The sequence below is a fragment of the Panicum virgatum genome, chromosome 1N, assembly GCF_016808335.1.
Source record: "Panicum virgatum strain AP13 chromosome 1N, P.virgatum_v5, whole genome shotgun sequence".
NCBI lineage: Eukaryota > Viridiplantae > Streptophyta > Magnoliopsida > Poales > Poaceae > Panicum > Panicum virgatum.
In genome coordinates this window covers 9,589,605-9,616,849 of record NC_053145.1, presented here as the reverse complement: position 1 = coordinate 9,616,849, position 27,245 = coordinate 9,589,605, and the positions used below count along the sequence as shown (strand labels likewise).

The 27,245-nt window shown below is 46.2% G+C and overlaps 3 protein-coding genes across 6 annotated transcripts; all 3 read right to left on the bottom strand.

Moving 5' to 3' along the window:
• Nucleotides 1–1,444: 1,444 nt before the first annotated feature.
• Nucleotides 1,445–13,743, bottom strand: LOC120655071 (ABC transporter A family member 10-like). The gene is made up of 18 exons (XM_039932799.1): nt 13,611–13,743; nt 13,017–13,383; nt 12,791–12,876; nt 12,176–12,284; nt 11,784–11,903; nt 11,535–11,698; nt 11,136–11,294; nt 10,827–10,989; nt 9,752–9,877; nt 9,579–9,662; nt 9,103–9,470; nt 8,552–8,752; nt 8,222–8,331; nt 8,030–8,114; nt 2,535–2,663; nt 2,336–2,441; nt 2,009–2,097; nt 1,445–1,926 (listed from the first exon to the last, which is right to left on the bottom strand). The coding sequence occupies exons 1-18, from the start codon at nt 13,668–13,670 to the stop codon at nt 1,630–1,632; spliced, it is 2,823 nt and encodes a 940-aa protein (XP_039788733.1). The 5' UTR covers nt 13,671–13,743; the 3' UTR covers nt 1,445–1,629.
• Nucleotides 13,744–20,859: 7,116 nt separating this feature from the next.
• LOC120655070 lies at nt 20,860–21,624 on the bottom strand. Its single transcript, XM_039932798.1, has one exon. The coding sequence runs from the start codon at nt 21,358–21,360 to the stop codon at nt 20,968–20,970; it is 393 nt and encodes a 130-aa protein (XP_039788732.1). The 5' UTR covers nt 21,361–21,624; the 3' UTR covers nt 20,860–20,967.
• Nucleotides 21,625–21,924: 300 nt separating this feature from the next.
• LOC120655069 (sterol 3-beta-glucosyltransferase UGT80B1-like) lies at nt 21,925–27,225 on the bottom strand. Of its 4 annotated transcripts, none has more exons than XM_039932794.1 (15): nt 27,067–27,225; nt 26,851–26,922; nt 26,680–26,773; nt 26,438–26,595; nt 26,121–26,191; nt 25,880–25,961; nt 25,239–25,340; nt 25,070–25,125; nt 24,806–24,840; nt 24,487–24,697; nt 23,654–23,875; nt 23,522–23,581; nt 23,374–23,413; nt 22,353–22,574; nt 21,925–22,227 (listed from the first exon to the last, which is right to left on the bottom strand). In XM_039932794.1, exons 1-15 carry the CDS (start codon nt 27,145–27,147, stop codon nt 22,159–22,161), a joined length of 1,575 nt encoding a protein of 524 aa, XP_039788728.1. In that variant the 5' UTR covers nt 27,148–27,225; the 3' UTR covers nt 21,925–22,158. The 4 variants fall into 4 exon arrangements, with proteins under 4 accessions (XP_039788728.1, XP_039788729.1, XP_039788730.1 ...); XM_039932795.1 differs by having other exon boundaries at nt 24,487–24,646; XM_039932796.1 differs by lacking the exon at nt 25,239–25,340.
• Between the last annotated feature and the right edge of the window lie 20 nt (nt 27,226–27,245).

The following is a 27,245-nucleotide window of genomic DNA, read 5'->3' as shown; positions in this document are numbered from 1 at the left end:
TTTGCGAGATCATATGCTGTAAGAATAAGAATACAGGTTACATAGCCGATTAAGAGATATCAATTTTGGGGACAAAAAGGAACCAATGGAATAGTAAAACCTGAAACAACAGCGTTATTATTCTGCACCCTTTTCCTGGTCTTGTCTTCGTTGTAACCTCTATACAATTCTTTGTTCATGACTTCTGAACTCTCACACCAGTCAAAGAATCCTTGAGTGCATCTTGCATCTGTTCAGATGTTTCAGTTAGAAATAGCTGTTAAGATTCATCTAGTAATGGCACCAGATCTTGTCAAAGTCTAGTCTGTACCTTATTATTAGTAACCAATATGAAACATTTACATTTAGAGAACCAAAAAAAAATGGATGGTGTCATATATTTAAGAGAACAGAGATAGTATTTGCTTTCTCTGTACGTGTAGATGAGTTAAATACCCCACCTTTGGTGGACTTTTCTGGACCGTCCTGAACTTCAAAAGAAAGAGTAGAATTGGGAGTGCACTTGCTCTGAAGGAAATAAAGCGCCCCCATACCAAATGCGGAGTCATAGTTACGAGCACCAAGCCCATTTGCATCTGTTGCCTGCATTTCGAAAGTAACCAGATCTGCTCAGCTGACGAGAACCACACAATGACACGATCACACAACAAGCAATGATGCAACCAACCAGAGCAAAATCGGCCAGGCCGGAGATGTCAGCCGTCAGCTTCGGCGACACGTGTGGCGGGAACATGTTGCCCGTGAGACCTGCAAGAGCATCATCATCAGAGGTTTTGGGGTGCCACTATTTTGCAGCGGGAACAGCACGATGCAGCAGTTGGTCTTGTACGCGCGCTTCTGCAGGAAGTTGCTGAATTATTGATTCGGTGCAGAAAATAAATCGGGATCGGAGATGGCGGAGGGATCGCCGGATCGACAGGTGGGCTGGGAGAGAGACCGCACCTGGATGGCGAGGTTCTTCCTGAAGAGCGCATCGGCCTGGGCATGGAAGTCCGCCGCCCCCGTCATCATGCTTCTGAGCAGGGTCAAATCTGGCAACGTCGTCGACCAACATGATCGGGTTCATAGAGCTAGCTCCATTAGTTCTGGAGGGCCGGGCGTGTTTGCCGGGGGTTCTGTATCTGCATGATCGGGTTCTCGCGAAGTTCAGGGCGCTGGGCGCTGGAATTTGTGTAGCGCAGCGCGTAGCCGACCGGCGCGGCTCGCGGCGACACCGGGCGTGGAACACGCGCCAGAGACACTCCTGCTCGCCACGCGCGCGCGCGCGCTGAACCGTTTCCGCCGCCGCGAACAGTGGCAGACGCTGGATTCATCATACAGTAATTTGGAAAACGTGGCAACTGCTTGTTGATTCAAATTCCTGGGGTTTTTTATAAAAAAAAAAACAAGTTGCGGCCATATGATTTTGATATTTGCATTGTTCTGCTAGTTAAAAGTTGTCTCATAATAACTTTTGAATTCTTCCAGTAGTAAAAAAATTATCGTTCGTATTGTTCTAACAGCATGATTTATTGTTATGCTATATTTAAATCTGCATTTCCCTGGTGAATTATTACCCTGGCTTCAGAAAGTTCAGACACAGCATTTGCCCCAGGGAGCAGAGCAGTCAGGTACTCAGTTCAGGTCAGGTCAGGTCACAGTGGACATGTCACTGTCCTTGGCAACTCTGATGAAGACGTCTTCCAGCGTCGTATCAGCCAGGCCCCAGGCAAGGATGCTCAGCCTGCTCTTCGCATCCTCCATGGCCCGGAACACTTCAGAGATCTTCAACCCCTCCTTCGGCACCTCGAACTTCTGCGTCCCGGAGACGCGGTACACCCTGTTCGCCTCAGGCAAGATGGACCGAACCAGTCTCTCGACCTCCTCCTCCTCGCCCACCGGGGTTGTTACTGTGAGCACACATGAGCCTCCGTACCTGTCTTTCAGCTGAAAATAGGGTGATCATGTCAGGATCTGAGATCAACGGTCCTGTCTGAAAACATGACTAAAGGCATGTGTAAGTGTGTACTTCTTTAGAGCTGCCAATGCACTGCAAGCTGCCGTTGGCAATTATTCCTATCCGGTCGCACAAGACTTCAGCCTCTTCCATCGAGTGTGCTGAAAATACAGAGATTCAAGCATGATGTTGTGATCTTGTGATGTGAACCTCTCAATACATGTGAAAATACAGTGATAAGTCTGAACTCTGAAGGCGAACTAATGTGTTGACTAGGAGAACAGGAACTATTTGGATAGCAGGTAGGATTTAGCTCGAATTTGAACAAAACCATTAGGATTATTGAAGCAAATCCTTAATCCAAAAAGACCCCATTAGAGATGAAGTGAAGAGCTGTACTGGTGAGGATTATTGTCCGTTTCTGTTTGGCAGACTTCACAGCCTTCCATAGGTCTTTCCTAGAAGCTGGATCCAAGCCAGAGCTTGGTTCATCCATATAAACAACCTGCAAAATGTTACAGATATATGTTTTCACATGCACAAATATTGGACTTTTTCATAATTCTGAATCATGATCTCAGTTAACAAATAAAAATACCTTAGGGTCGCCAATTAGAGAGATAGCAACACTGAGGCGACGTTTCATGCCCCCACTGTATTTTCCTACAAGCTTATCAGCCACACCGCCAGCAAACAAACGCACGCTTCTCAAAGACTGTTCAATAGCCTGCAAACAACAAATTGAAGTTGTTTCTGTTAGTCCGTTGTACAGGTTTTGCAACAAGATCACTTTAGTATTCAAAAGTCAGAACACTAAAATGACTCAGAAATTTCTGTCTATATTGGTCAGCTCAGGACAACTCAGTCCATATTAGAGATATGTATAGCTGACTTGTCTTGTACTCTAAGTCTGACTTGTCTTGTACTCTAAGTCTACTTGACTCTTACTTGTACATCAAGCCGTCTCGGCTATATATATGAAATGTCACCCCCCACAATGGGTGTGTGGTGTTTCCCCCTCTCGCTATCTCTCTACATGGTATCAAGAGTCCGGGTCCTAATTCACTGGCTCCCAACCCCTCCGCTGCCCTAATTCCCGTGCGCCGCCACCCGGCCCGCACGGCCACCACCCCACCCGACCGCGCCGCCTCCCTGGCTGCGCCGCCCAGGTGCCGCCTCCCTGGCCGCGCTGCCCTAGGTCGCGCCGCCCCCTGGCCGCGCTGCCCCTACGCCGCGCCGCTTCCCTGGCCGCGCCGCCCCTAGCGCCGATCAATCTGATCCGGCGCCATGTCGACGGATTCATCCACCTCGTCGGCGTCCAGCCCTAGCTCCGGCATCAGCACGACGCCCGGCTCCTCTGACTCCGTCCTCCCGGTCTTCATCAACCCGTACGCCTCCGTCAACGTCAAGACCCACGTCCCCATTGAGCTCGACCTCCGGCTGCCAAACTACAACAAGTGGAACGCCTTCTTCACTGCCATGTGCGGCAAGTTCGGCCTTCTAGGACACATCGACGGCACCATCACGTCCCGTCCGACTGATCCCACCTGGAATCAGCCGGACACTTGTGTGCGCAGCTGGATGTACGGCTCCGTCTCCGATGGGGTTCTTGACCTCGCCATGGCGCCAGATCAGACCGCCCGTGCTCTCTACACGGCCATCCGTGATCTGTTCCAGGCGAACCAGGAGCCGCGTGCCGTCATCCTGAACCAGGAGTTCGCCTCCTTGTCTCAGGGCGACCTTCCCATCGAGGCTTACGCCTCGCAGCTGAAGCAGACTGCCGACGCTCTTCGCGACGTCGGCCACCCCATCCTGGATCGCCAACTGGTGCTCAACCTGCTGAACGGCATCAACCCACACCTCGCCAACACCGCTGACATCATCGCCAACACGAGGCCACTACCGACCTTCACCGAGGCAGTGAACATGCTTCGCCTGAAGGAACTTCGCCTCGCCAATGAAAACAAGGTCGCCTCCAACACTGCCCTTACTGCCTCCACGACGGCAGCCTGCACCTCTATGTCCTGCCGCTCGACGTCCTCGCCTGCTTCGCAGCCCCGCGGCGGCGATGGCAGAGGCAAGGGCAAGGGCAAAGGCAGCAACGGCGGCAGCAGCAACGGCGGCAGCAACAACGGTGGCGGCAACGGCAGCCGCAAGCAGCAGCAACAGCAGACGGGCCAGGGTTCCCAAGGAGGAGCGCGCGGCGGACCCCAGCCCGCCGGCCCATGGGTCTGCTTCAACCCGTGGGCCTGGGGCCCACAGCAACAGTGGCGCCATCCCATGGCGCACTTCACTCAGGCTCACACCGCCTTCGCGCCGCCGCAGGTGTCGACTCCTGCGCCAGCGCCCGCCGGCTACCCTGCACCAGGCCCTTCCATGATGGGCACATGGGACTAGGCGGGTCTCATCGCCGCCCTCAACCAGATGGCGGAGCAGCGCAACAGCCCTTGGGTCCTCGACACTGGAGCGACATCTCATATGTCCTCCAACGACGGTATACTTCTATCCCGTCTTTCCCATTCGCCGTCCTTCATCACAGTCGGCAATGGAAATTCCATACCAATTTCTTGTCGTGGCACTTCCAGTATTCCTATAGCTGATTATCTTTTTCAACTCAATAATGTTCTTATCGCTCCGCATCTTGTTCGTAACCTGTTATCTATTCGACAGCTTACTCGCGATAATAACTGTTCCGTTGAGTTTGACGCTTTTGGCTTCTCTATTAAGGATCTGAAGACCAAGACCGTGATTCTTCGCTGCAATAGTGGCGGGGATCTCTACACCATTCCACCCGCCCACACCAGCTCCTCCGCAGCCGCCTGTCACGTCGCCTCTGCTTCGTCCTCGCTGTGGCACTCACATCTTGGTCATCCTGCACCAGCCGCCATTAGTGAACTTAATAAAATTTCAGCTATTTCATGTAATAATGCAGCACGTGGTCTTTGTCATGCTTGCCAGCTCGGCAAACACATGCGTCTGCCCTTTACTAGTTCACCATCTAGCACTTCTGCCCCCTTTGAACTCGTTCATTGCGATGTCTGGACATCACCGGTGCTTAGCATCTCAGGTTTTAAGTACTATCTTGTGATGATTGATGATTTCGCACATTACTGTTGGGTTTTCCTCTTTGGCATAAATCTGAGGTCCACAGGCATATTGTTGAGTTTGTTGCTTATGCTCATACCCAGTTGAGCTTGTCTGTCAAGTGCTTTCAGGCGGACAACGGCACCGAGTTCATCAACAACGCCACTTCTACCTTCCTTGCTAGTCGCAGTGTCTTGCTTCGCACCTCGTGCCCCTATACCTCCGCACAGAACGGCAAGGCTGAACGGATGTTGTGCACAGTCAACAACATGGTGCGCACCCTCTTGTTTCATGCTTATATGCCTCCCGCCTACTGGATGGAGGCACTGGCGACCGCCGTTTTCCTGCTCAACAGGCGGCCCTCCTCATCCATCTGTAACGGTATACCACATCATCTCCTGCATCGCTCTATGCCAGACTATTCCTCTCTTCGAGTTTTTGGCTGCCTGTGCTACCCAAACCTTAGTGCCACGACACCTCACAAACTAGCTCCATGCTCTTCTGCTTGCGTGTTCATCGGTTATCCCTCCTCCCAAAAGGGCTACCGCTGCCTCGATCTCTCGACCAGACGCATGATCGTCTCCCGTCATGTGATTTTTGATGAGACTAATTTTCTGTTTTCGGCTACAAAGTCATCTGCGGAGGCTCTTGATTTTCTCCTGCAGGATCGTTGTCACGTCTCTCCCTCGCCTCCTGCGACCAGCGAGCCCTCCCAGGCTCCTGTCGCTGGGCGGGATCTGGTCGACCACCTGGAGGATGACCTCGCCATTCTCTGGTGCGGTCCTGTTCTCCTTACTGCGGCAGCCATTGGCGAGCCTCCGCCGGTCCCTAGACCGGCCCCTTCGCCCGCTCCTACGCCGGCCCTGGCCGCCGGTCGTTCACCGGCTCCTGCTCCGAACGCAGCTGCACCCCAGCCGCACCCTGCGGGACGCGAGTTCTGTTTCGTCTACAATCGTCGCCCGCCTCCAGCGCACATCAACGGTCCACTGCCGCCTCGATGATCGTCCACGACTACCTCGCCATCCCCGATCCCTCAGGCGCGGGCTCTCCAGTCCTCGCCCTGGGTGGTTGTTCCGCGCCCGCCCCCGGATCCACCTCGTCATGTTGTGACGAGGGCGCAGACTGGCTCTCTTCTAGGGCCTGCTGATCGTCTGACGTACTCTGCCGTCCACGCCTCTCCACTTCCGGCTAACTACCGGAGTGCCCTCGCCGATCCTAATTGGCGTGCCGCGATGGAGGACGAGTACAAGGCACTGATTGACAATGGCACCTGGAGCCTAGTTCCTCGACCACCTGGTGCCAACGTCGTCTCCGGCAAATGGATCTTCAAGCACAAGTACAACTCCGACGGCTCTCTTGCTCGCCATAAAGCAAGATGGGTCGTTCGCGGGTTCTCACAGCAGTACGGCATCGACTACGACGAGACGTTCAGTCCGGTTGTCAAACCGGCCACTATTCAGGTCGTCCTCCGCATCGCCGCTTCTCGCGCTTGGCCTATACACCAGCTGGACGTGAAGTACGCTTTTCTTCATGGTCATCTGGATGAGACGGTCTACTGCCAGCAGCCGCCCGGCTTCGTCGACCCCACTGCACCTGATCATGTCTGTTTTTTGCAGAAGTCCTTATATGGGCTCAAGCCGGCACCTCGGGCGTGGTACCAGTGTTTCGCCACATACATTCGTGGCCTTGGCTTCGCAGCCTCGGCTACGGATATGTTTCTCTTTGTTTACAAAGAGGGTGCTGCCACTGCTTACTTGCTGCCCTACGTCGACGACATCGTCTTGACGGCGTCCTCGACGGATCTTCTTCGCCAGCTCACAGGGCTACTCCACTCCGAATTCTCCATGACCGATCTCGGGGATCTCCATCACTTCCTCGGGATTTCGGATGGCCTCTTTCTGTCTCAGCGACAGTATGCGGTGGATCTCCTCCAGCGCGCCGGCATGGCCGAGTGTCACTCCACGTCGACACCAGTGGACACTCGTGCCAAGCTGTCGGCCACAGATGGAGCTCCGGTGGCCGACGCCACCTAGTATCGGAGTCTGGCTAGTGCCCTTCAGTACTTGACACTAACGCGCCCCGATCTCGCCTACGCTGTTCAGCAGGTGTGCCTCTTCATGCACGATCCACGGGAGCCTCATCTGGCGTTGCTCAAGCGGATCTTGCGATATGTGAAGGGTACGTTGTCTACTGGCTTGCACATCAGTGCTGGTCCAGTTTCCTCCCTCACTGCATACTCAGATGCAGACTGGGCAGGCTGTCCAGACTCTCAGCAATCTACTTCGGGCTACTGTGTCTTCCTCGGCGACAACCTGGTGTCTTGGTCCTCCAAACGACAGACTACTGTCTCTCGTTCGAGTGCGGAGGCCGAGTATCGTGCTGTGGCGCACGCTGTGGCTGAGACCTACTGGCTTTGGCAGCTTCTTCAGGAGCTTCATGTGCCTCTATCTTCTGCGACGATTGTCTACTGTGATAATGTCAGTGTTGTATACATGACAGCAAATCCAGTACATCATCGGCGCACGAAGCATATAGAGATCGATATTCACTTCGTCCGCGACCAGGTGGCTTTGGGACAGGTTCGTGTGCTACACGTTTCATCGTCTCACCAGTTCGCGGATATTATGACCAAAGACTTGCCTGTACAGTTATTTACTGATTTTAGGTCCAGTCTTTGCGTCCGGGATCCTCCCGCTCAGACTGCGGGCGGGTATTAGAGATATGTATAGCTGACTTGTCTTGTACTCTAAGTCTGACTTGTCTTGTACTCTAAGTCTACTTGACTCTTACTTGTACATCAACCGTCTCGGCTATATATATATGAAAGGTCACCCCCCACAATGGGTGTGTGGTGTTTCCCCCTCTCGCTATCTCTCTACAGTCCAAAATTAGAAGCTGTATATGGAATTGACTGGATGAAGTCAAGTGGTTGACAATGATGGAAATGGAATTCCTCACATCCATGCGAGGAAAAATGTCAAAATAAACAAGCACCGGTTCACAAATCACCTCAGCTAATGCTGTGCCCTTCAATTTCTTAAGCCTGCCATAGAACATCAGATGCTCTCGACCAGTGAGGGTTTCCCAGAGCAAGCTGCATGAGGTGATCCGAGAAAGAGGAAAGTTATCAAAGGCTTGCAACTACATATACTAACCTGGAAAACTAGTTCAGAAACATCTGTGTGAGATAGAAAAGTTTACTCATCCTGTGGACAAACACCAATTCCTGTATAAATTCTGTCCATCTCCAAGCGTATGTCCATCCCTTCAATGTATGCAGTGCCAGATGTAGGTTTACTAAATCCAGTCAGCTGTTGAAATGTTAAGAGTCCTTAAAACTTATAATAGCATAATATAAATGATGGGTAACCTAAATGTACAACAGCTAAAATCTGTTAGCAGAAAATTCTGGAATTCAGTTGCATTATTACGTCAGCATACAAACATGGTTTCTCATATAAATGATGGTTACCATGTGGAGACATGCTTTGTATACCACTTTATTAAATGTAGTCCTATATTTAAAGTTACCATGTTAATAAGAGTGGTCTTCCCAGCGCCGTTTGGACCAAGAACACCGAGACACTGCCCACGTGACATGGAAATTGATATCCCTCTGACTGCAATTTTATCTACATTTCCATCTTGTCCACGGTAGACTTTCTTGAGGTCATCACATATGACTGAATAACCACTACTTGATTCTTGTAGGAGTTGTTCAACTACCTCTCGCTGGAAATAAAGGTGAAAAGGTTAAATTGATATGTTCTCCGCAAAGATAGGAGTATGATTTATATATTAAATATTTTAAGCGGGCATTCTGTTCTTCTAATAAAATTAAAGCAATGCTCTTGCCGTACTTTACAAAAAAGATATATATTTTAAGTTTCCAACATTTAAGCAATTTCCAATCACTCCTGCTTCATAAGGCGACTTGTGATAACCTCTAATAGGACAATATTAACTCTGAAAAATTTCTATCCATGGTAATTTTTGAGGCGGTAGATTAGTGAACGCTGATATCTCAACAAACTCTTGAAGTTGATGAAACTGAGTGTACAGCAGAAGAGAGCAGAGCACACCTCTTTAATAACGTCTGTTCTCTCCATTTCAACAGAAGCTCTGTGTTCTTGAAGCTGTGTGTTCTGCTGCTGAGCAGCTTGAAAACGATTCCCATCTATGCGGGTGCGCACAAGTACTGCTACTTTTCTCATTACATTTTTTAAGGAACCGAAGCGATCCAAATAGAATGCAGATAAAAGGAACAGGAACCATTCAAGTATCATTATGGTTAGCACACCTGCCAATCCATTTTTGGGATCCCTCATGTCTATCCACTGAATCCCGGAGGAGGTCATATATTTTCCAACCAGTACAGATTGTGAGAATTCATAGACAATTCGGTACAAAGAAAATGCAGGTAAAAGTTCCATAAGTGTGATCCAGCTTCCTTGTAATGAAAGAAACACAGATCACACACAACTTTATGGAAAAGAGAAATAAACTTTTAATTGATTTCATTGATATAGAGGTAATGAGCTAGTACAGTAGTACTTACTTGAGAGGGAAACATCCTCAACATATGATCTGAACAAAAATTCTGACAAAAGGCCAGACACAATTATGTACAAATATCCTGTCACTGCATCAAGAGATGCCAAATAATCAGTGTAGATATACTCCATGTTTTCTGATAAAGTGGACATATTGCACACGTTTATGGACACATACCAGTTGCAGTCCTCACACTAGAGAAATATGTTGCCATAAGAAATGCAAATGAAATTTGCAAGTTCATATAAGCAAAATAAAATAAAAACTGCACGCCATAGTTATTCTGACGGAAGAAACTTAAACCTGAAAAGAGAGGTTGGATTACAATTAGTTGTTTCCAATTTGTTGCAGTAACATGAGACTCCTTTCATTTCAAATAAAATATAAAATAAAACATCAAGAAATTGTGGTAACCAAGTCAATAACTAACTGAAACTGGTGTAGTGTAATTGTTCACATGATAGAGTCACTATAAATTCAAGAAATTTTACAATGATTGAAAAAATATAAAATAGTGTAATTGTTACACATGATAGTGTAATTGTTCACATGATAGAGTCACTATAACCCAAGTCAAGAAATTTTATATTTTATAAAATATAAAATAAAACATCAAGAAATTTTACAATGATTGAAAAAATAGGAGCTGTCCATCTGATAAAATCCTACGGTGGTGAAGGTAGGAAGTACCTAGGATAAAGTACATGGTACTTCCAAAATATGGGACCAAATACCAAAAAGTGGGATCAAATACTAATTTAATTTAATTTTTATAAATACTTTCCATAGATCAATGGTTAGAAAAAAGTTTAAGGTAAAAGTACCTGAAAGTACCCATTGGTACATTACAATATATTTTATTTGAAATGAGAGCTTTTTTACAATGATTGTAAAGTACCAATGGGTACTTTCAGGTACTTTTACCTACTTTTTTCTAGCCATTGATCTATGGAAATTATTTATAAAAATTAAATTAAATTAGTATTCGATCCCACATTTTGGAAGTACCAGGTACTTTGTCCTAGGTACTTCCGACCTTCACCACCATAGGATTTTATCAGATGAACGGCTCCTATTTTCAATCATTGTAAAAATTCTCTAAAATAAAACATCAAGAAATTGTGGTAACCAAATCAATAACTAACTGAAACTGGTTTAGTGTAATTGTTTACATGATAGAGTCACTATAAATTCAACCTTAAGTCAATTTTAATGATTGTAAGTGCATTGTTTTAAGAGTAAATTATCATACCAAGGACAGAACCAAATAGCATGAAGGAAAGCACATAAAGCAGCGACAATAGTATAAAATAGCAATACGATATAGTCCAATACGGCAAATCTCCAATGCCATGCATCTTCATCATTATCCTTATCTTATTTTGCCTCTCGTACACGATATTTGTCAAAATTACCTGCAGAGCCAACTCAGTCTTCATGAGCTACGAAAAATATTTATAACTACTATGATTATTTGCCTATAGAAGTGAAAAGAAATATATCAGACTATTCAGATGAAACAGAGATATACAGACGAAAATACACAAAATTTATTTCATACCGGGAAAAAAAGCTCCATAGTCCATACAAATGGCAGTTGTCCTACATATGGAGAGAGATCAAACTGGCCCAAGTGTTTAGCTGCTCTAGGCATTTCTTTGACAAAATCAAATGACATCTTGAGACCATTTCCTCTTAAGTAAAGGTAAGCATTTGAGGCCTGTAAAATTTGAAACTCTATGAAGTACAAAATAATGGTGAAAGCCTAGTTCTCATGAGTTGTTCGAGTAAAATAATGATAAAAAGGGTACCACAAATAATTTGACTTGTGAAGGACATGTGAGTGAGAATTAACAAATTTGTAGAGGACTAAAAGACACAGATAAAATAAAGTGAGGGAAGGTTTTCTAAAGAGAGAGAATTTATTATATTTCTCTCAGTTGAGAAGAGCGATATATACCATATTAGCTAATCGTGGAACACTAGCTGAATGAAGCCTTTCCTCTGATCCTCCTTCATTAATGAAAGGGACAGGGTATTCTATGTCATCATCATAGTTGTTTGATGAGTTATATGAGATGATTAAATTGAAGTTTCCCTGGTCAGAACTTAAGAAGTCATATGCTGCACGTAGATGGACCACTATTAGATGTTAATGAACAGTAGGTTTGCATAATGATGAAAAGCGTAAAGTTGGAAAAGATATAACCTGCAGCAATTTCTTCGGTCTTATTCTTATTATTCCCTTGGTAATAACCTCTATATAATTCATCGTTAATGAGCCACGAACTGTCACGCCAGAGCATTGATCCTTCTGTGCATCGTGCATCTATTCCAGGATTTGGTAAGCACTATAAATAAGTGAAATGCAGTAGCATTATTGAAAAATATGAAGACAGGAAAATTTCTTTTGATTTTATTTATCATTTTGCTATGTACTTAAAGTCCACACTAATCTGAAATATCTATGCCAGAATCAACAATAGCTGATCCACTGTCACTGGAACGTGCAACCTTTAAGCTTTTCCTTAGTTGAACCCAGTGTGTTTATCGTCGGTGAGCAGAGCACTGCAGAATTTGACCTTGCACGGAGAGATTTACCTAGATTCACGATTTCATCGCCAATTTGAAATGGATAAGAAAGCGTCAGGTTTGGGATACACTTGTTCTGAAGGAAGCTTCGCTCATAAAATGTAAATCCATCAAATGCCTGCAAATTTTCAAACACCACACAATGCTCAGACAACAAGTGGCAGCAGTGGTCTATTAATCGGGCTCGAGGAGTTTTTTACCTCCTCGCCCTTTTTTCTAGAAAACACAGGAGATCTGCGCATCTTTGTATTAAGATAGAAGAAAACGGTTCCGAGTTACACTTCGCGCCACAACTTCATGCACTGGCCCACCTTTTGCTAAATTACATAATAAAATCCTCCTCGCCCTAGTGACTCCAGCCACTTAAAGTGTTTTTGGTCTAGTGTTCCCGGTCTTGTTTTTTTGTTTTTGTTTTAAGAGTGAGTCATTTTGTCAGTAAGAAGGGTGGGCTACAAGCCCTTTATATGTGTAACATTCTAAGGTTCTTTATCCCCATTTTCTTCTTAATATATTGATGTCGCAGCTCTTCTCCGTGTTCGAGAAAAAAATGCTCGAACAACAAGGATCGCATTAAGAACCCAAATTCCCAAGATTTGAACAGAGAACCCAAAGTTCAAAACCTACCAGAACAAAATCAGATAACCCGGAAACATTGGCCGACAGGTTCACCAAAGCATTATGAACAGGGAAGAGCATGTAATCCATCACACCTTCAAGGTAAAAAGGGGTTGTTTCCGGTTCAAAAAAAAAAGGTAAAAAGAGGTTAGTATTTCAGAAACTGAGAAACCACTGGCATGCAAAAGCACTAACAGAGACCTTGTGGCTGCACTGGAAGGAACATCACACTTACTTGCCACAAACGACTGGTTGCCGCCGGTCACAAGGAACGTCGCCGCGCACGACCCTCCGGCTCTGCACGACGCGTCCGGGAGGCCGGTGTACGGGAAGAGCTCGTCTCCGACCGCCCGGAACTCCGGCGGCGGGATCTGCAGGAGGGGCGGCCATCTGCGCGCGCGAGGCAACGGGCACTCGTCGGAGCAGCTCAGGCCCCCCATCGCGTTCTCGTCGACGGTGACGTTGCTGCACCCGCAGTCGAAGCGGGTGGGGTACTGCCGCCGCGGCGTCGCGCGGTTGATGGCGATCTGCAGGCCGCCGATGACGGAGCAGAGGAGCAGCGGGAACAGGACCAGGCAGCAGTTGGTCTTGCAGGCGCGCCGCTGGCGGATTGGGAGGTCACAAACTCACAACAGTCAGAATAAAGCTCCGAGATGATGAATGATCTTGGATGAACCAATTTTGAAATTATAATCAGGAACTTCCATCTATGATGAGAGAAAAATTGAATCTTGATGCAACCTCCAAATTCAAACCAAGGCTCAACCAGGTTTTGAAGGTCAGATATGAAAGAATTTCGAAAAGAAACCGGAGATGGAGTCGGGTTCACCTGGATCACAAGGTTTTTCCTGAAGAGAGCATTGGTTTGCTCGAGACGGCTGGCGCCCATCGCGCTTGGAGGGAGAAGCCGAACTCCGGTGAGGAAACTGGCCTTGAGCTTGGCGGGTAATGCTAGCAGTTTTAGCATCCACTGGACCACGACGCGCTGGCATTGTGCAGCCGGCCGGCCGTACGGAATGGCGGTTTTGCCCTTGGGGTTTGTCGTGGCCGTCACGGTCGAGGAAGCACATTCCTCGGTCTTCCCGTACGTGGACCCCTAGTCAAGTCTGAGCGATTTTGTGCAGAACGTCATTGTCAAAACATAAGTTGGAGATAGCAGAGTAGTTTCTGTCGCAAAAAAAAAAGATAAGGATAGGTTTCTGTCACCCCTGGCGACGGACCCGATCCTGTTGACGATCCGGCAACAGGCCAAGTGAACGACGGCAGAGGAAAAAGGAAGGCCCGGCCCAGTTCGCGTGTGATCGGCCCGGAATGGACCCAGTAAGACTTGGCTCCTGCGTGCGCTTATCTAGAACAAAGTTGTAAACAGAATCTTAACTCTCCCGTGCTCGTTCTTCCTTCTTCTTTCTTGATCTCCAAGCCGTAGCCTAACAAACTGGTATCAGATTCACCTCCGATTCTGGATCCTCCTCCTCCTCCTACCCGTCACAACCACTATACCCGATTCCAGAAGAACCTCGGAGCCATTGATCCCAACACCAAACTCATCCTGGATGAATTGAACAAACGCTTCACCGATTTTGATTCCAAGTGGGAGCAGCGTTTCACTGAGTCGGAGTCTCGGCGCGATGTGCGCATCTCCTCCCTGGAGAATGCGGCGCTGGCCTTCGATGCGTGGAAGCCGACGGTGGACGCGGAGTACGCCGCCATGTCTGACTGGAAGCCGCGCCTGGAGGCTTCCGCGGAGGATTTGAAGCTCGAGGTCACCAAGCTTCACAAGGCATGGGATCGTGTTGCTCTGGATCGCCCCCATCCTGGCGCGGGCATCCTAGAGCATCCTACGTCGGCATCAGCATCTCCGTCTGCTGCGACCGGCGCCGACGGACCCGATGGGCACCGTGTTGCACATCGTCACCGGGATCTTGAGTTTGGCAAGGTTTCCACCCATACTCATGTCCCGGTCAAGGGTATGCCCTATCACCACTCCTCTGTTCCTAAACCCCCGCTGCACTCCAACGACTCTGAACCGAGACCGATCCATACTGATCGCGTCAATTTTGGTCGCCTACCCAAACTTCATTTTCCCTCTTTTGATGGCCTTAATCCTAAACTGTGGATTTCTCCATGCGAGAATTACTTCGAGATGTACTATGTTCCTACTGAGATGTGGATCCGGGTCGCGGGTCACTACTGTACTAGATTGGCTTCACGCTGGCTTCAGTCTGTAGAGAAGCGTTTGTCTAGTTTGGAGTGGCAGGATTTTTGTTCCTTGTTACTAGATCGCTTTGGTAGGGATGAGCATGATCAGTTGATCCGCCAGCTTTTACATATTAGGCAGACTGGTACAGTCCCAGAGTATGTTACTCAGTTTGCTGAATTAATTGATCAATTAGCTGCTTACGAGTCTAATGCTGATCCTAGACACTACACGATGAAATTCATTGATGGCGTTCCGAGATACGCTCTACTGTCTTTTTACAGCACCCAAAAGACCTCGATACTGCCTACTCTTTGGCTGCTTTGCAGGAGGAAGTCATGGATTTCTCGCGTGGCAAAGATACAAGGAAATCTGGTTATTCTTTTCCAGTTGCTGCTGCCAAGAGTGCACATCCTTTACCTCCACCACCTCAGTATGACAAGATCAAGTCTGCTGCTCCTTCTGACAGTTTGGGTTCACCTCTGTCCAAGAATCAGACTGAAGCAGAAAAATTAGCTGCACTGAAAGCTTACAGAAGAGCCATGGGGCAATGTTTCAAGTGTGGTGACAAATGGTCTCAGGCTCACAAGTGTTCTCCTACTGTTCAACTTCATGTTGTTCAGGAAATCTGGGAGTTGTTCCAACTCAGTATGGATGATGCTGTCTCACAAGATCAGGCTGAGCTATGTATGGTCCTTTCACCTGAAGCCATCTCTGGTCAGGTAACACCCAAGACTCTCAAGATTTTTGGTTCTGTGCAAGTTGACTCAGGCAGTACACATACATTTATTAGCACTGCTCTGGCATCCAAACTGCATGGGTCCACTTCTGTATCTGCTCCTGTTACTATTCAGGTTGCTAATGGCCAACAGTTGGTCTGCCAAACCGAGTTTGTGAATGTGCCTTGGTCTGTGCAGAGCTATACCTTTCACTCTACTCTGAAAGTTTTACCATTGCAATACTATGACATGATTGTTGGTATGGAATGGTTGGAAAAATTCTCACCTATGCAGATACATTGGTCTAAAAAATGGTTGATTCTACCTTACAACAATTCTCTGATCAGACTCCAGAGTGAATTACCATTATGCTCTGCACCAGAAGTCACTATGCTTGAGGTCTGTGTCATATCAGCCGAACAGGATTCAGTGGAGATCCCTCCCCCTATTCAAGCACTGTTGACCAAATATCATACTGTCTTTGAAGAACCAATTGGGCTTCCTCCTTCTAGAGCTTGTGACCATGCAATTCCTCTTACTTCTGGAGCTCAACCTTTTGCCATCTGACCATACAGGTATTCACCTGCACTTAAAACAGAAATTGAAGACCAAGTGTCCAAGATGCTAAAAGAGGGGATTATTAGACCCAGCTGTAGTCCATTCTCTTCTTCTGTAGTCATGACAAAGAAAAAGGATGGTACCTGGTGTTTTTGTGTGGACTATAGGTTCTTGAATGCTCTCACCATCAAAAGCAAGTTCCCTCTACCAATCATAGATGAATTTCTAGATGAACTAGCCTAATCCAGTTGGTTTACCAAGCTTGATCTCAGGTCTGGGTTCCATCAGATCTTACTAAAGGCTGGGGAAGAGTACAAAACAGCCTTTACCACTCATTTTGGACAGTATGAATTCTTAGTTATGCCATTTGGAGTTACTGGAGGACCTGGCACATTTCAGTTTGCCATGAACGCCACTCTTTCACCTCTTTCACCTCTTCTCAGAAAATGTGCATTGGTGTTTCTTGATGATATTCTTATCTACAGCTCCACTTGGGAGGATCATTTGGCTCGTATAGAAGCTGTTTTACAACTGCTGCACCAAGATGGCTGCCTAGTAAGTGCACTTTTGCTCAGAGAACCATTGCTTACTTGGGCCACATTATTTCTGCTGAGGGGGTTGCTACTGACCCTTCCAAGATATCGGCTATTCAAGCTTGGCCAACACCCACTACTGTCAAAGAACTTAGGAGCTTTCTGGGCCTTACTGGGTATTATAGAAAGTTTGTCAGACATTATGGCATCATTAGCAAGCCTCTTACCAATCTCTTGAGAAAGGATTCCATCTTTGTCTGGACTTCTGACACTGAGAAATCATTCCAGGCTCTTAAAACTGCTCTGATGACAGCTCCTGTTCTGGCTCTTCCAAATTTTTTTGTGCCTTTCACCATAGAAACTGATGCTTGTGGTGTTGGTATTGGAGCAGTACTCTCTCAAAATGGCCACCCCCTGGCTTATGTTAGCAAGGCCTTGGGTCCTAAAACCATAGGTTTATCCACCTATGAAAAAGAATACATGGCTATCCTTTTGGCTGTTGAGCAGTGGAGATCATATCTTCAGCATTCAGAGTTTACTATATACACAGATCAAAAGTCCTTGGCCCATGAAAGTTATCGGGTGCTCTAGCCTAAGAGGGGGAGGGGGTGAATTAGGCACTAATAAAAACTTAGACATATGGCTCCAACTAGTTTGCACAAAACTTAAACTAAAACATGCTATCTAGATGTGCAACTAGGTTGTTCAAGTGTAAAACCCCTATCCCAAAAGAGTTTAGCAACCTATAGCCTTTCCTATTAAGAAACTATTCTATGAAAGTAAAGGCACACAAATTGCTAGTATGAAATGCGGAAGCTTAAGGAGCGGGATAGGAGATAGCAAACTCTTGACGCGGGTGTTTATCCCGTGGTTCGGTTAGCCACAAAGGCACACCTACATCCACGTTGTTGTAGCACTCACTAAGAGTATTGCTACTCGGCCACCAAGTCTCTTCCGTGAACACAATCACGGTCACCTTGGCCCCGGGTTCCACTAAGGAGCTTCTCCACAAAGGATGGGGGTCTCCACGTCCCCCGCACAAAGATGTTGTCGCCGCTCCACACCAAGTCGGAGGGTCGATGACGTTGCCGGCGAGCTTCACGCTCCAAGGTGCCGGCGCACCAAGCTCTTGACTTGGTTCGCTAATGAACCACAGCACAAAGGCTTGAAGCCTTGCAATCTCACTCACTAAGAGCTAATCCTATACACAACACTTCTCAAAGTGTGCTAAGGGCTAAGGATGTGATCTTGATGCTTTTGTATGGCTTGGAGATGTTCTTGGGTGTGTGTGGGATGTCCAGCAACTCCAGCAATCTTCAAATGGCCGGGGTGAGACGTATATATAGGCCACCAAGTCTTGTAGCCGTTGCTCCAACGGTCAGCTGAAAATCTGCGTACCACCGGAAGAACCGATGCCTCTTGGCGGGGTAGCGTCGGTTCATCCGGTCACTCTAAGCCACGGAGTAGCCGTTGAACTTCTGACTGCTGCTACAGTGACCACCGGTTGAACCGATGCAATGCACCGATGCCTCGTCGGTTCAACCGGTGCTGAAGGATCTTTTTCTGAACGCTGACGTCATTACACCGGTGGTATGCACCGAGCACCGTCGGTTGAACCGGTGCTGAAGAAACTTCTTCTGGGCTCTTGACATCGTCTCTGGAACATAGGACGGCCAATGCACCGATGCCCTTTCTTGGACCGTCGGTTCAACCGGTGCCTAAATGCTGACTTGGCTTCGATTCCATCCTGCACCAAACATCATGGCGTCGGTTCTTCCGATTACCACCGGATGCTCCGATGCCCATGGCGTTGGATCTTCCGGTGCTCCTGATCCGAAGAGCTTTCAGGGCGCTGCCCTGAGACCCGCGAGGGGCGGCTCCCCCTCGACCCCCGTCCGCTAACCGGGTAGCGGAATCCCCGTAGGGATGGCCCTTCGGGCCTTGCTACGCCTATCTTCTCTTTCTCTTTGTCATCACTTGAACCTAAAAGTCTGAGAATGGTCATCTTAACAATCATATTAGTCCAAGTGTTGTGTTGTCATTTGATCACCAAAATCACTCGAAATGGCATCAATGGTGCCATGTTCGTTACAGCCCAATTGGATACTCAACATCTCCATACAGCTTAGCAGCAGAAGGTTTTCACTAAACTTCTTGGTTTTCAGTATAAAGTTGTTTATAAAAAAGGTGTGGAAAATTGTGCTGCTGATGCTCTCTCTAGACACCCAGCACCTCCTACTCAGCTCATGCATATTTCTTCTGTTTTTCCACAATGGCTCACATCTGTGGTGGACTCTTATTCTGCTCACTCTCAAGCTCAAGAACTCCTCCAACAGTTAAGTCTGTCCACTCACCCAGTCGGCCATTACTCTCTCCATCAGGGTGTGATCAAATATAAGAACATGATATGGTTGGGTGCTAGTTCTGATCTCCAGTCACAGGTTTATCAAGCCTTACACGCCAGTGCAGTCGGTGGCCATTCTGGGTTTCCTGTGACTTATGCCAGGGTGTCTCAACTATTTTATTGGCCCAACATGAAGACTATGATTAAAGATTGGGTTCAAGCTTGCCACATTTGTAACCAAGCTAAACCTGACAGACAGAAATATCCTGGGTTGCTGCAACCCTTACCCATACCAGATCAAGCATGGCAAATGATCACAATGGACTTTATAGAAGGGTTACCTCGTTCTAACAGATACAATTGTATCTTGGCGGTGGTGGACAGATTTTCCAAATATGCCCATTTTATCCCTCTCTCACATCCTTTCACAGCATTGACTGTTGCTCATGCTTTCATGGACCATATTTACAAACTACATGGTATGCCCTTCTCTATTGTGACTGATCGTGATAGGATCTTTACCAGTCATCTCTGGCAGGAATTATTCAAGTTGTCTGGCACCAAACTGAAAATGAGTTCAGCTTATCATCCCCAATCCGATGGCCAGACAGAGCATGTGAATCAATGCTTGGAAACTTATCTGCGTTGCTTTGTCCATGCCTGCCCTTCCCAGTGGTCCTCTTGGCTCTCCTTGTTGAATATTGGTATAATACATGCTACCACTCTTCCATCCAGATCACACCATTCAAAGCTCTGTATGGTTATGATCCCAACCATTTTGGCATTGTTCCAGTTCAGGACATCACTGTACCTGACTTGTCTGAATGGCTTCAACATCGCAATTTCATGAATCAACTGCTGAAGCAACATTTGTCCAGAGCTCAACATCGTATGAAAAAACAAGCTGACCAGAATCGCAGTGAGAGGTCCTTCCAAGTAGGGGATATGGTCTATCTTAAGTTGCAGCCTTATGTTCAGACGTCAGTTCATCACAGATCAAACAACAAGTTATCCTTTAAGTTCTTTGGGCCATATGAAATCGTGGCCAAAATGGGTGCTGTGGCGTACAAGTTGAAGCTGCCTCCAACAAGTGCAATTCATCCTGTTTTCCATGTTTCTCAGTTGAAGCTGGCTCCTGGCAAAGGCCATTCTGTAAGTGCTGCACTACCTCCTATGGACACTAATCTGCAGATCCCTGCTCGCGTTCTCCAGTGCCGAATGATCAACCGGGGCACGACTCATGTGTTCCAAGTGCTCATCCATTGGTCTCACTTACCGGAGGATCTCGCTACGGACTCGATCCCGTTGACGATCCGGCAACAGGCCAAGTGAACGACGGTAGAGGAAAAAGGAAGGCCCGGCCCAGTTCGCGTGTGACCGGCCCGGAATGGACCCAGTAAGACTTGGCTCCTGCGCGAGCTTATCTAGAGCCCGTGCTCCTGCCTGGACGATCATGAACAAAGTTGTAAACAGAATCTTAACTCTCTAATTTGTCCTCTGCCGTCTCATCCTTCTCCCGTGCTCGTTCTTCCTTCTTCTTTCTTGATCTCCAAGCCGTAGCCTAACAGTTTCAGGTTCATATTTTCATTGTATTCATTTGACATCACTACCTTAAGACTTGTTTGTTGTTTCATTGTATCCCTTCTTGGTACACTAGGTATGCCAAACTTAAACTCAAGAACACAAATTCCACATGGCAGCTGGGTTTATTTTGCCACCAATGCGTGGACAGATTATGAGGAACGTCCATATATAAAGAAAACGGAGCACACGAATTTCACGACACGTGTGTACAGGCGCCGTCGCGTCTCACGTTGGCCGCCTCCCTCTGCTCCTCACCAGCCGAGCGCCGCCGGCACGGCGCGGCCGGGGCGGGCGGGCGCGACGAGGTTGCCGGCGGGGTCGTAGTTGATGACGCCGGAGAAGTCCGGGAGCTGGCACTTGCCGCCCATGAGGATGCCCTTCTGCCAGACGCACGGCGACGCCTCGCCGTCGCCGGGCTGCACCTGGTGCACGGCCGCGATCACGGGCTCCGTGCGCCGCCGGCTCACGCTCGCCAGCGCGCGCCGCAGCCGCGCCGCGCCGGGCGCCGAGTGCGACGCGCACAGCGCCAGCGCCAGCGCGCACACCGCCAGGAACGCCGCCACCGCCGTGGCGCCGGGGTGGTGGCCGCCGCCGGACGCCGCCGCGGCGATCGCGTGTAGGTGCAGCGCGAGGTGGCGCGCCATGGTTGCGTCCCGTAATCCCGGAAGTGTTTTTCTGATTGATCGGGTGAGCTGACTGCTGAGATGGTGAATGCTGCTGAATTCTGCTGCGTTGGAGCGCTCTGGCTTTGATTAATCATGAATATATAGGGGCAAGCCATTGAAGCCTGATTTCCCGGGCTTCTAACTGTGGAGCAGTTTACTTGCTCTGCCTGTGAAGAGCTGCGGTGCAGGGACTTGGGAGTTGGGAGTTGGTGGAGAAGCCAGAGAGTGGTTTGCTAGCTCTGCAAGTTCCAACTTCCCCAGGTCTCGAGTCCTAACCGAACCATTCTGCCTCTCAAAGCTCTGCACAATTCAGCTCTTAGTTTCTGGAAGTAATTGCAAGCTTTGAAAAATTCTTAAAAATTTGACTGCAAACAAGTATTGCAAGGCATTTCCTTGTTACAATTAAGGGTTAAAAATACATCAGTCTGGATTAGTTGACCCAATGAGATAGACCATCAATTCTGCTGTGACAGTGAAGCATCACTGGGTCAGGAATAGCATAGTAATTTGTGGCTGTTTGCCTTTTATTTTCTGATGAACTTCGAAAACCTGCAGAGAGTCATGCAGTTGCTTCATGCTTCATCACGTTATTATTTCGTTTCCAATCAAGAAACGTACTAGGAATCAAGCTTTTTCTCCAAAACTCTGGCACTAGGAACGCGTGCGCTGCTTTCATATAGCACACAAATTGATTAGACATAAACGCAAATTTAGTAATTTTACTTTTACATGCATCTGGATCTGGTGCTGCTCTGTACTATGTCACACAGTTATAAGTTACACCTCAGGTTGATCCTGAACCAACACTCTATCCTTCAAGTTCCTCAGGGCTTCTCCAATCCCGTCCTAGCCACAATAGCAAAGTAAAAAATAGTAAGTTTTCAACTTCTTTAACAAGACAAAATAAATGTTGGCTGATATGGCTATATATAATTGATCAATGGTCATAAAGTTCCATTGCGACAATGCACCTCAAAAGAAAGCCTATCGGCAATTCTTGTTGCCTGAGCTTTAATTTCTGGTAACAACGCTGATTTGATGGCTCCACGTAGCATCTCTGCAGCATTGTGAATGCTCGAGGGGTCATCATTATCTGGGATTAGATGTTGTCTTTGTAGGGGTGCAGGCGCCACTCCTAACCAGTGTAGCCTCTCTGCCCAGTAAAATTGGTCCAGCAGGAAAGGGCATACTACCTGCATGTCAGGATTGTTCAGTACAATGAGCACATCAAAAAGCAAACAGCAATATCATTGAACAAATGAACGGTCAACAAAATGCAGAATCTGGAAAATGTCATATAAATTAGCATCAGAACTTCAGTTTTTGGTATAAGATTAGCACGCATGATGCTTCTCTTGGAAACAACATTGAATGTTGCATGCTGAAGAATTTTTAACTACTTCCATTTCAAAGATAAAAGAGCCCAAAAACTAATGCCAGCTGCTTTCTATATCAGAACTTTCAGTGCCTGGAATAAGGAAAATTTGATGTAGTAGGTGCATCAGAGCCCTGATTAGGAAATCAACACTCCTAGGACAATGCAAGGTTCCAATATTTTAAATTTTAATGGCCCATTACATATAAGAAGGGTAAGATCGTTCTTCATGATAAGATGGGTACAAATTGTTCTTCATGATAAAGGGTGAAACAGTGTTGGTGTATCAGAGAATTGGCATGCATTTCAGAAAACAGATGCCATCATGATGATGGCTTGCAGAAGGTAAAACAATTTTTTATTTTAAACTTAAATATACCAGTCCCAAGTCCCCAGCAGAACAATCATGCTTTTTGGTTGTGTGCCCAGCACATGGCATGGTTGAGAACTAACAAATGACATTGCATAGACTATTAGCTGTCACAACTCAGCATGGCCAAGAATGAATGAACTGTACAGGCACATCTAAGTATCACCAGTGTAGCACAAGAAAAAGAAAAGAGCAGCAGAAAAACAAAGCATCAAATATGGTGAAGCTACATAGAAAATGTTGTCACCTGTGGGATTCCAGCAAGTAGTGCTGCAGCTGTAGATCCACTGTTGTGAAAACAGAAAAAACATTAAAAAAATTGTTGTGGAAGTAGCACTACCATTTAAGCTTGTGAATCAGACACTTGGACACAGAAAATTGTGATCTCTGTTTACCTGCCAGCATGGTGAATAGCAGCTGCACATCTAGGAAAGAGCCAGCTGTATGGTACTGATCTGAAAGGCGATATCACTTACCAACAATTTCAAAAGGCATGAAAACATATGAAGTCACTCTAGTATACTCACCCGGAAAAGCAGAAAAGTCGACCGTTAAAAAGGAGAATGCTATCATCACTTAGAGAAGATGCCTCTGCCTCACTTGATTCGGTTACCGAAGAAGCAATAGACCGGATTGCAGAATCCAATGGCTGGTATCCAGACGAGATAAGTATGAATCTGTAGTCCGTCGACTCTATGGCAGCTTTAAGCACCATAAGAAATGCTTTAGGATTTCTAAGAAAACCCATGCTGCAGCAGATTGGTACCATGAAAGGAAATTTGTAAGAAAAATTTGAATAAAACCCCGTGCTTTAGGATTTCTAAGAAAATTTAGAAAGTAAAATGGAAAATAATAATTCCTAAAAATTAAAAACATTTAATGTAAGGTTAACCTAGAACAACATGTTCTGCAAAGTGCAAAGCCATGTCCAAAACTTTCTATTAACAGCCATATGTACAAGGAAAATGAGGCAAGAGGAGCTTATCAACTTTGGTTATAAATAATCTACTTTTTTTTTCTTATATGCCACTTGAAAAGACTAGCTTATGGGTTGGTTGGTCCTACAGTTCTATTCTATGCCACACCTGACACCCCAGAGGATTTTCTGTGCATTGATTGTTTTTTCATGCATGTGTGTATGCATGGTGGACCCTTTGAAATAGCTGTACTGAAATGGTCAGGTCAAAATAACAATATGTAATTTTAATGTTTAAAAATAATATTTGTGAATGAAAAATAGCTTGATGAGTATAATCATAATTTCAATCTGTATGTATTGGAGATTCATTGCAATGCACAGGAAGCAGGCTAATAACAGAAAAAGTTAATGATACAAACGCATATCCGACGAGAAACACACCTACCAATGGAACTTAATCCTACAAATATAGGCCTTGATGAATAGGAATTCCCCACGAGGAAGTGTTCCATGGAAGAATGTTTTGCACACATAACACTCCCAAGTGAAAAATTCATATTTCTAGACAACTCCATGCATTTGTCACAAGAAAATTGCCAAGCTGTAGGAAGAAACCAAAAGCCACAAGCATGAGCACTTGATGGCCAATATCCTGTCATGGCATTACGTAGATATTATTGAAATTAGATACATAAAGAACTGAATAAGTATAAACATCTAAAAGCATTTCAAGCAGATGTGGGAGGCTATCAGACCTCACCTGGGCACTCCACAATTTCTTTGCTGAAACCATACCTGAATAAAAAACCAAGCAAAATGCTATATCATCCATCCAGTATAGACAATTACAAGAATTGTTTGTTAAAGTTCAATTATCTACCATCAATCAATCACAAACAAAATTCCATTTTAAAGTTTCCCATTTTAAGTACCTCAAAGATTATAACAAGCGAAGGTGGATTAAGTTCCTTATTGTCTTATAAGGCATAGGCTTCATACTTATCATCAAGGGTATGGTACTTACAGCAACAATGGTGACTCCTCCCGCACATGCCACAAAGGAAGATTAGTTACTGGATCCTGCAGTTACCAACAAAAACAAAGAAGCTGACTTCAGTAAAGTTCCAGTGATTTAAACAGGATCACAAACATACAAAAATGATCATAAATTCATAATAGATAGTTCTACCCACTGTGAAAGGAATAGGGCTAAGGTTTAAATAATTGCTTCTCCACGATCCCCAACTTTCTGTAAAGAGTGCCCACATCCAGTGGATAATGTCTGTCCAGCAGACCTGCCATTGTTTTACAATATCAATTTATTTTTCTCCTGTCAATACTTTAGGGACATAGAAAATTGTTCGCACATTTCAGGCATTACAATATAAGAATACCCAATGCCTAGGCTGGAGAGCTAGTCATAGAACAGAAATGGCACAACCCATGAGGATAGAAAACCGGATGAGGGATGACTAATAAGTGCTTGCTGTCAACAGGATGAATTGGTATATTGTATACTCTTCTACAACAATGGGCACCATTGAAACAACAACAACATCAACAACATAGCCTTTTTTTTTCCAAGCAAGTTGGGGTAGACTAATGGGCACCATTGAAAATTAAGAAAAAATAATAGTCATGAAACTATGTCTCCAAAAGATGAGTCAATGTATCCACACGCCGCGGCAGAATGTCTCCAGAGTATCCACACGCTGTGGCAGATAAGTTAAATAGAGTATCAAATTTAAAAACTGTTTGCAAGCTCTGAAACTGGCCAACCAAAGAGAAGAGAGATTCTAGAGGTAAAACATTGTTACGAGGGATCATTCTGTACCGTATTTGCGGGAGCTTCTTGGAAGTACTTGTACAGTAGAGGAAAATTATGTTTAAATTGGCGCTGGAATGATGAAGGAGCACTGAAAAAAAAATCAGGTACCAGCATATAAAATTAATGAAAATAAGGCCACTAAAATTATTGAAACATATATAAAGACCAGTATAAGATTAGATAATCCTCTAATGAAATAATTTAAACAGCATCTATGTGAAATTGAAATCAGTGAATCTCAGTTTACCTATATGGAAGAAAATAAGGAGCAGCAATGATGCACTTAACTTGGAATAATTCTGCAATGTGCCAGCCTTCCTAAATCATGAGATGGTTCATATTATGACAGCATCAATGCATATTGTTGCTGAATTAGGTTAATTTCGATGGTTCTGAATTCCTATGTATCAAACTGGTTGCTTATTTTGTCATGGAAATGTCAACTGAAAAAATCCACATTATTCAATGTGCGTTATGCAAAACTTTTAATTGAACAGAATATTTTGAATGTCATGATACAAGTTCCAACTGATACATGAATAAAGATATTACTTAATTACTTACCAAAGCAAAGAAATTGATAACAACAAAATCCCCATTAGTGCTTGGATCATCCCCAAACACCTCTTCCACAGAAGACAAACATTCTTTCCTATGCTCCATCTGAATGATCATTTTCCGTGACGAGAAGGACTCATCCTCATGATTTGATTGAGAACCACCTAAGAAAAATGGTAGCATGAACAATCATCTTTTTTCAGGAAATAACTAGACCTAATGTGATCAATTAACCTCCTGGAACTTACCTGAGATATTCTCAACCTTTTCGGCGGCAAGGACAGGTGGGCTTGACACAGGAATGTATCTGACGTTGCTGGCTGCTAGATGTGCTGACAAGCTCTGCACCAAGTCCATTACATTAGTCACATGAAGTAAACCCAAGTTCGAAAACAGTTCCCCTTTTGCAAGCTTCTTACCCGGTGCGCGGAATGGGTGATGAACACCACAGCATACTGCTGTTGGTCACGCGCAAAAGCGGCAGCAAGCGCCTACAGATAGCAAAAGCAAACGGAATCAAATGGAAAGTACAGCGCTGCAAACCGATTCGATTCCATTCGATGGGCTTTATTCAGAGCAGTATCGCCTCCCGAAGTCAGCTGAGGGAGGAGGGAGGGGAGGAGATAGACTCATACTGCCACAGGGAAGACGTCGCCTCGGGTGCCGAAGGCCATGAAGACGGCGCGAGGCCGGCCGCCGCCGCCGCCGCCAGCCATCGTCGGGGACCTCGCGCGTGTTCCTGTCTTCCGGAGGTAGGTGATGCGGAGCCAGCGAGATGGGCCGGCGGTAGGCAAGCGCGGGGATATGGGCCGGC

What these genes read in the sequence shown, in the direction of transcription:
- LOC120655071 (XM_039932799.1), bottom strand. Translation starts at nt 13,670, where the DNA reads ATGGGCGCCAGCCGTCTCGAGCAAACCAATGCTCTCTTCAGGAAAAAC. An exon ending in AGGGCACAGCATTAGCTGAG is followed by an intron (nt 2,664 to 8,029) that starts GTGATTTGTGAA and finishes TGTTGTTTGCAG; the next exon opens with GCTATTGAACAGTCTTTGAG. An exon ending in ACGGACAATAATCCTCACCA is followed by an intron (nt 2,098 to 2,335) that starts GTACAGCTCTTC and finishes CTGTATTTTCAG; the next exon opens with CACACTCGATGGAAGAGGCT.
- LOC120655070 (XM_039932798.1), bottom strand. Translation starts at nt 21,360, where the DNA reads ATGGCGCGCCACCTCGCGCTGCACCTACACGCGATCGCCGCGGCGGCG.
- LOC120655069 (XM_039932794.1), bottom strand. Translation starts at nt 27,147, where the DNA reads ATGGCTGGCGGCGGCGGCGGCGGCCGGCCTCGCGCCGTCTTCATGGCC. An exon ending in AAAGGTTGAGAATATCTCAG is followed by an intron (nt 26,596 to 26,679) that starts GTAAGTTCCAGG and finishes CATTTTTCTTAG; the next exon opens with GTGGTTCTCAATCAAATCAT. An exon ending in TTAGCCCTATTCCTTTCACA is followed by an intron (nt 25,126 to 25,238) that starts GTGGGTAGAACT and finishes TGGTAACTGCAG; the next exon opens with GATCCAGTAACTAATCTTCC.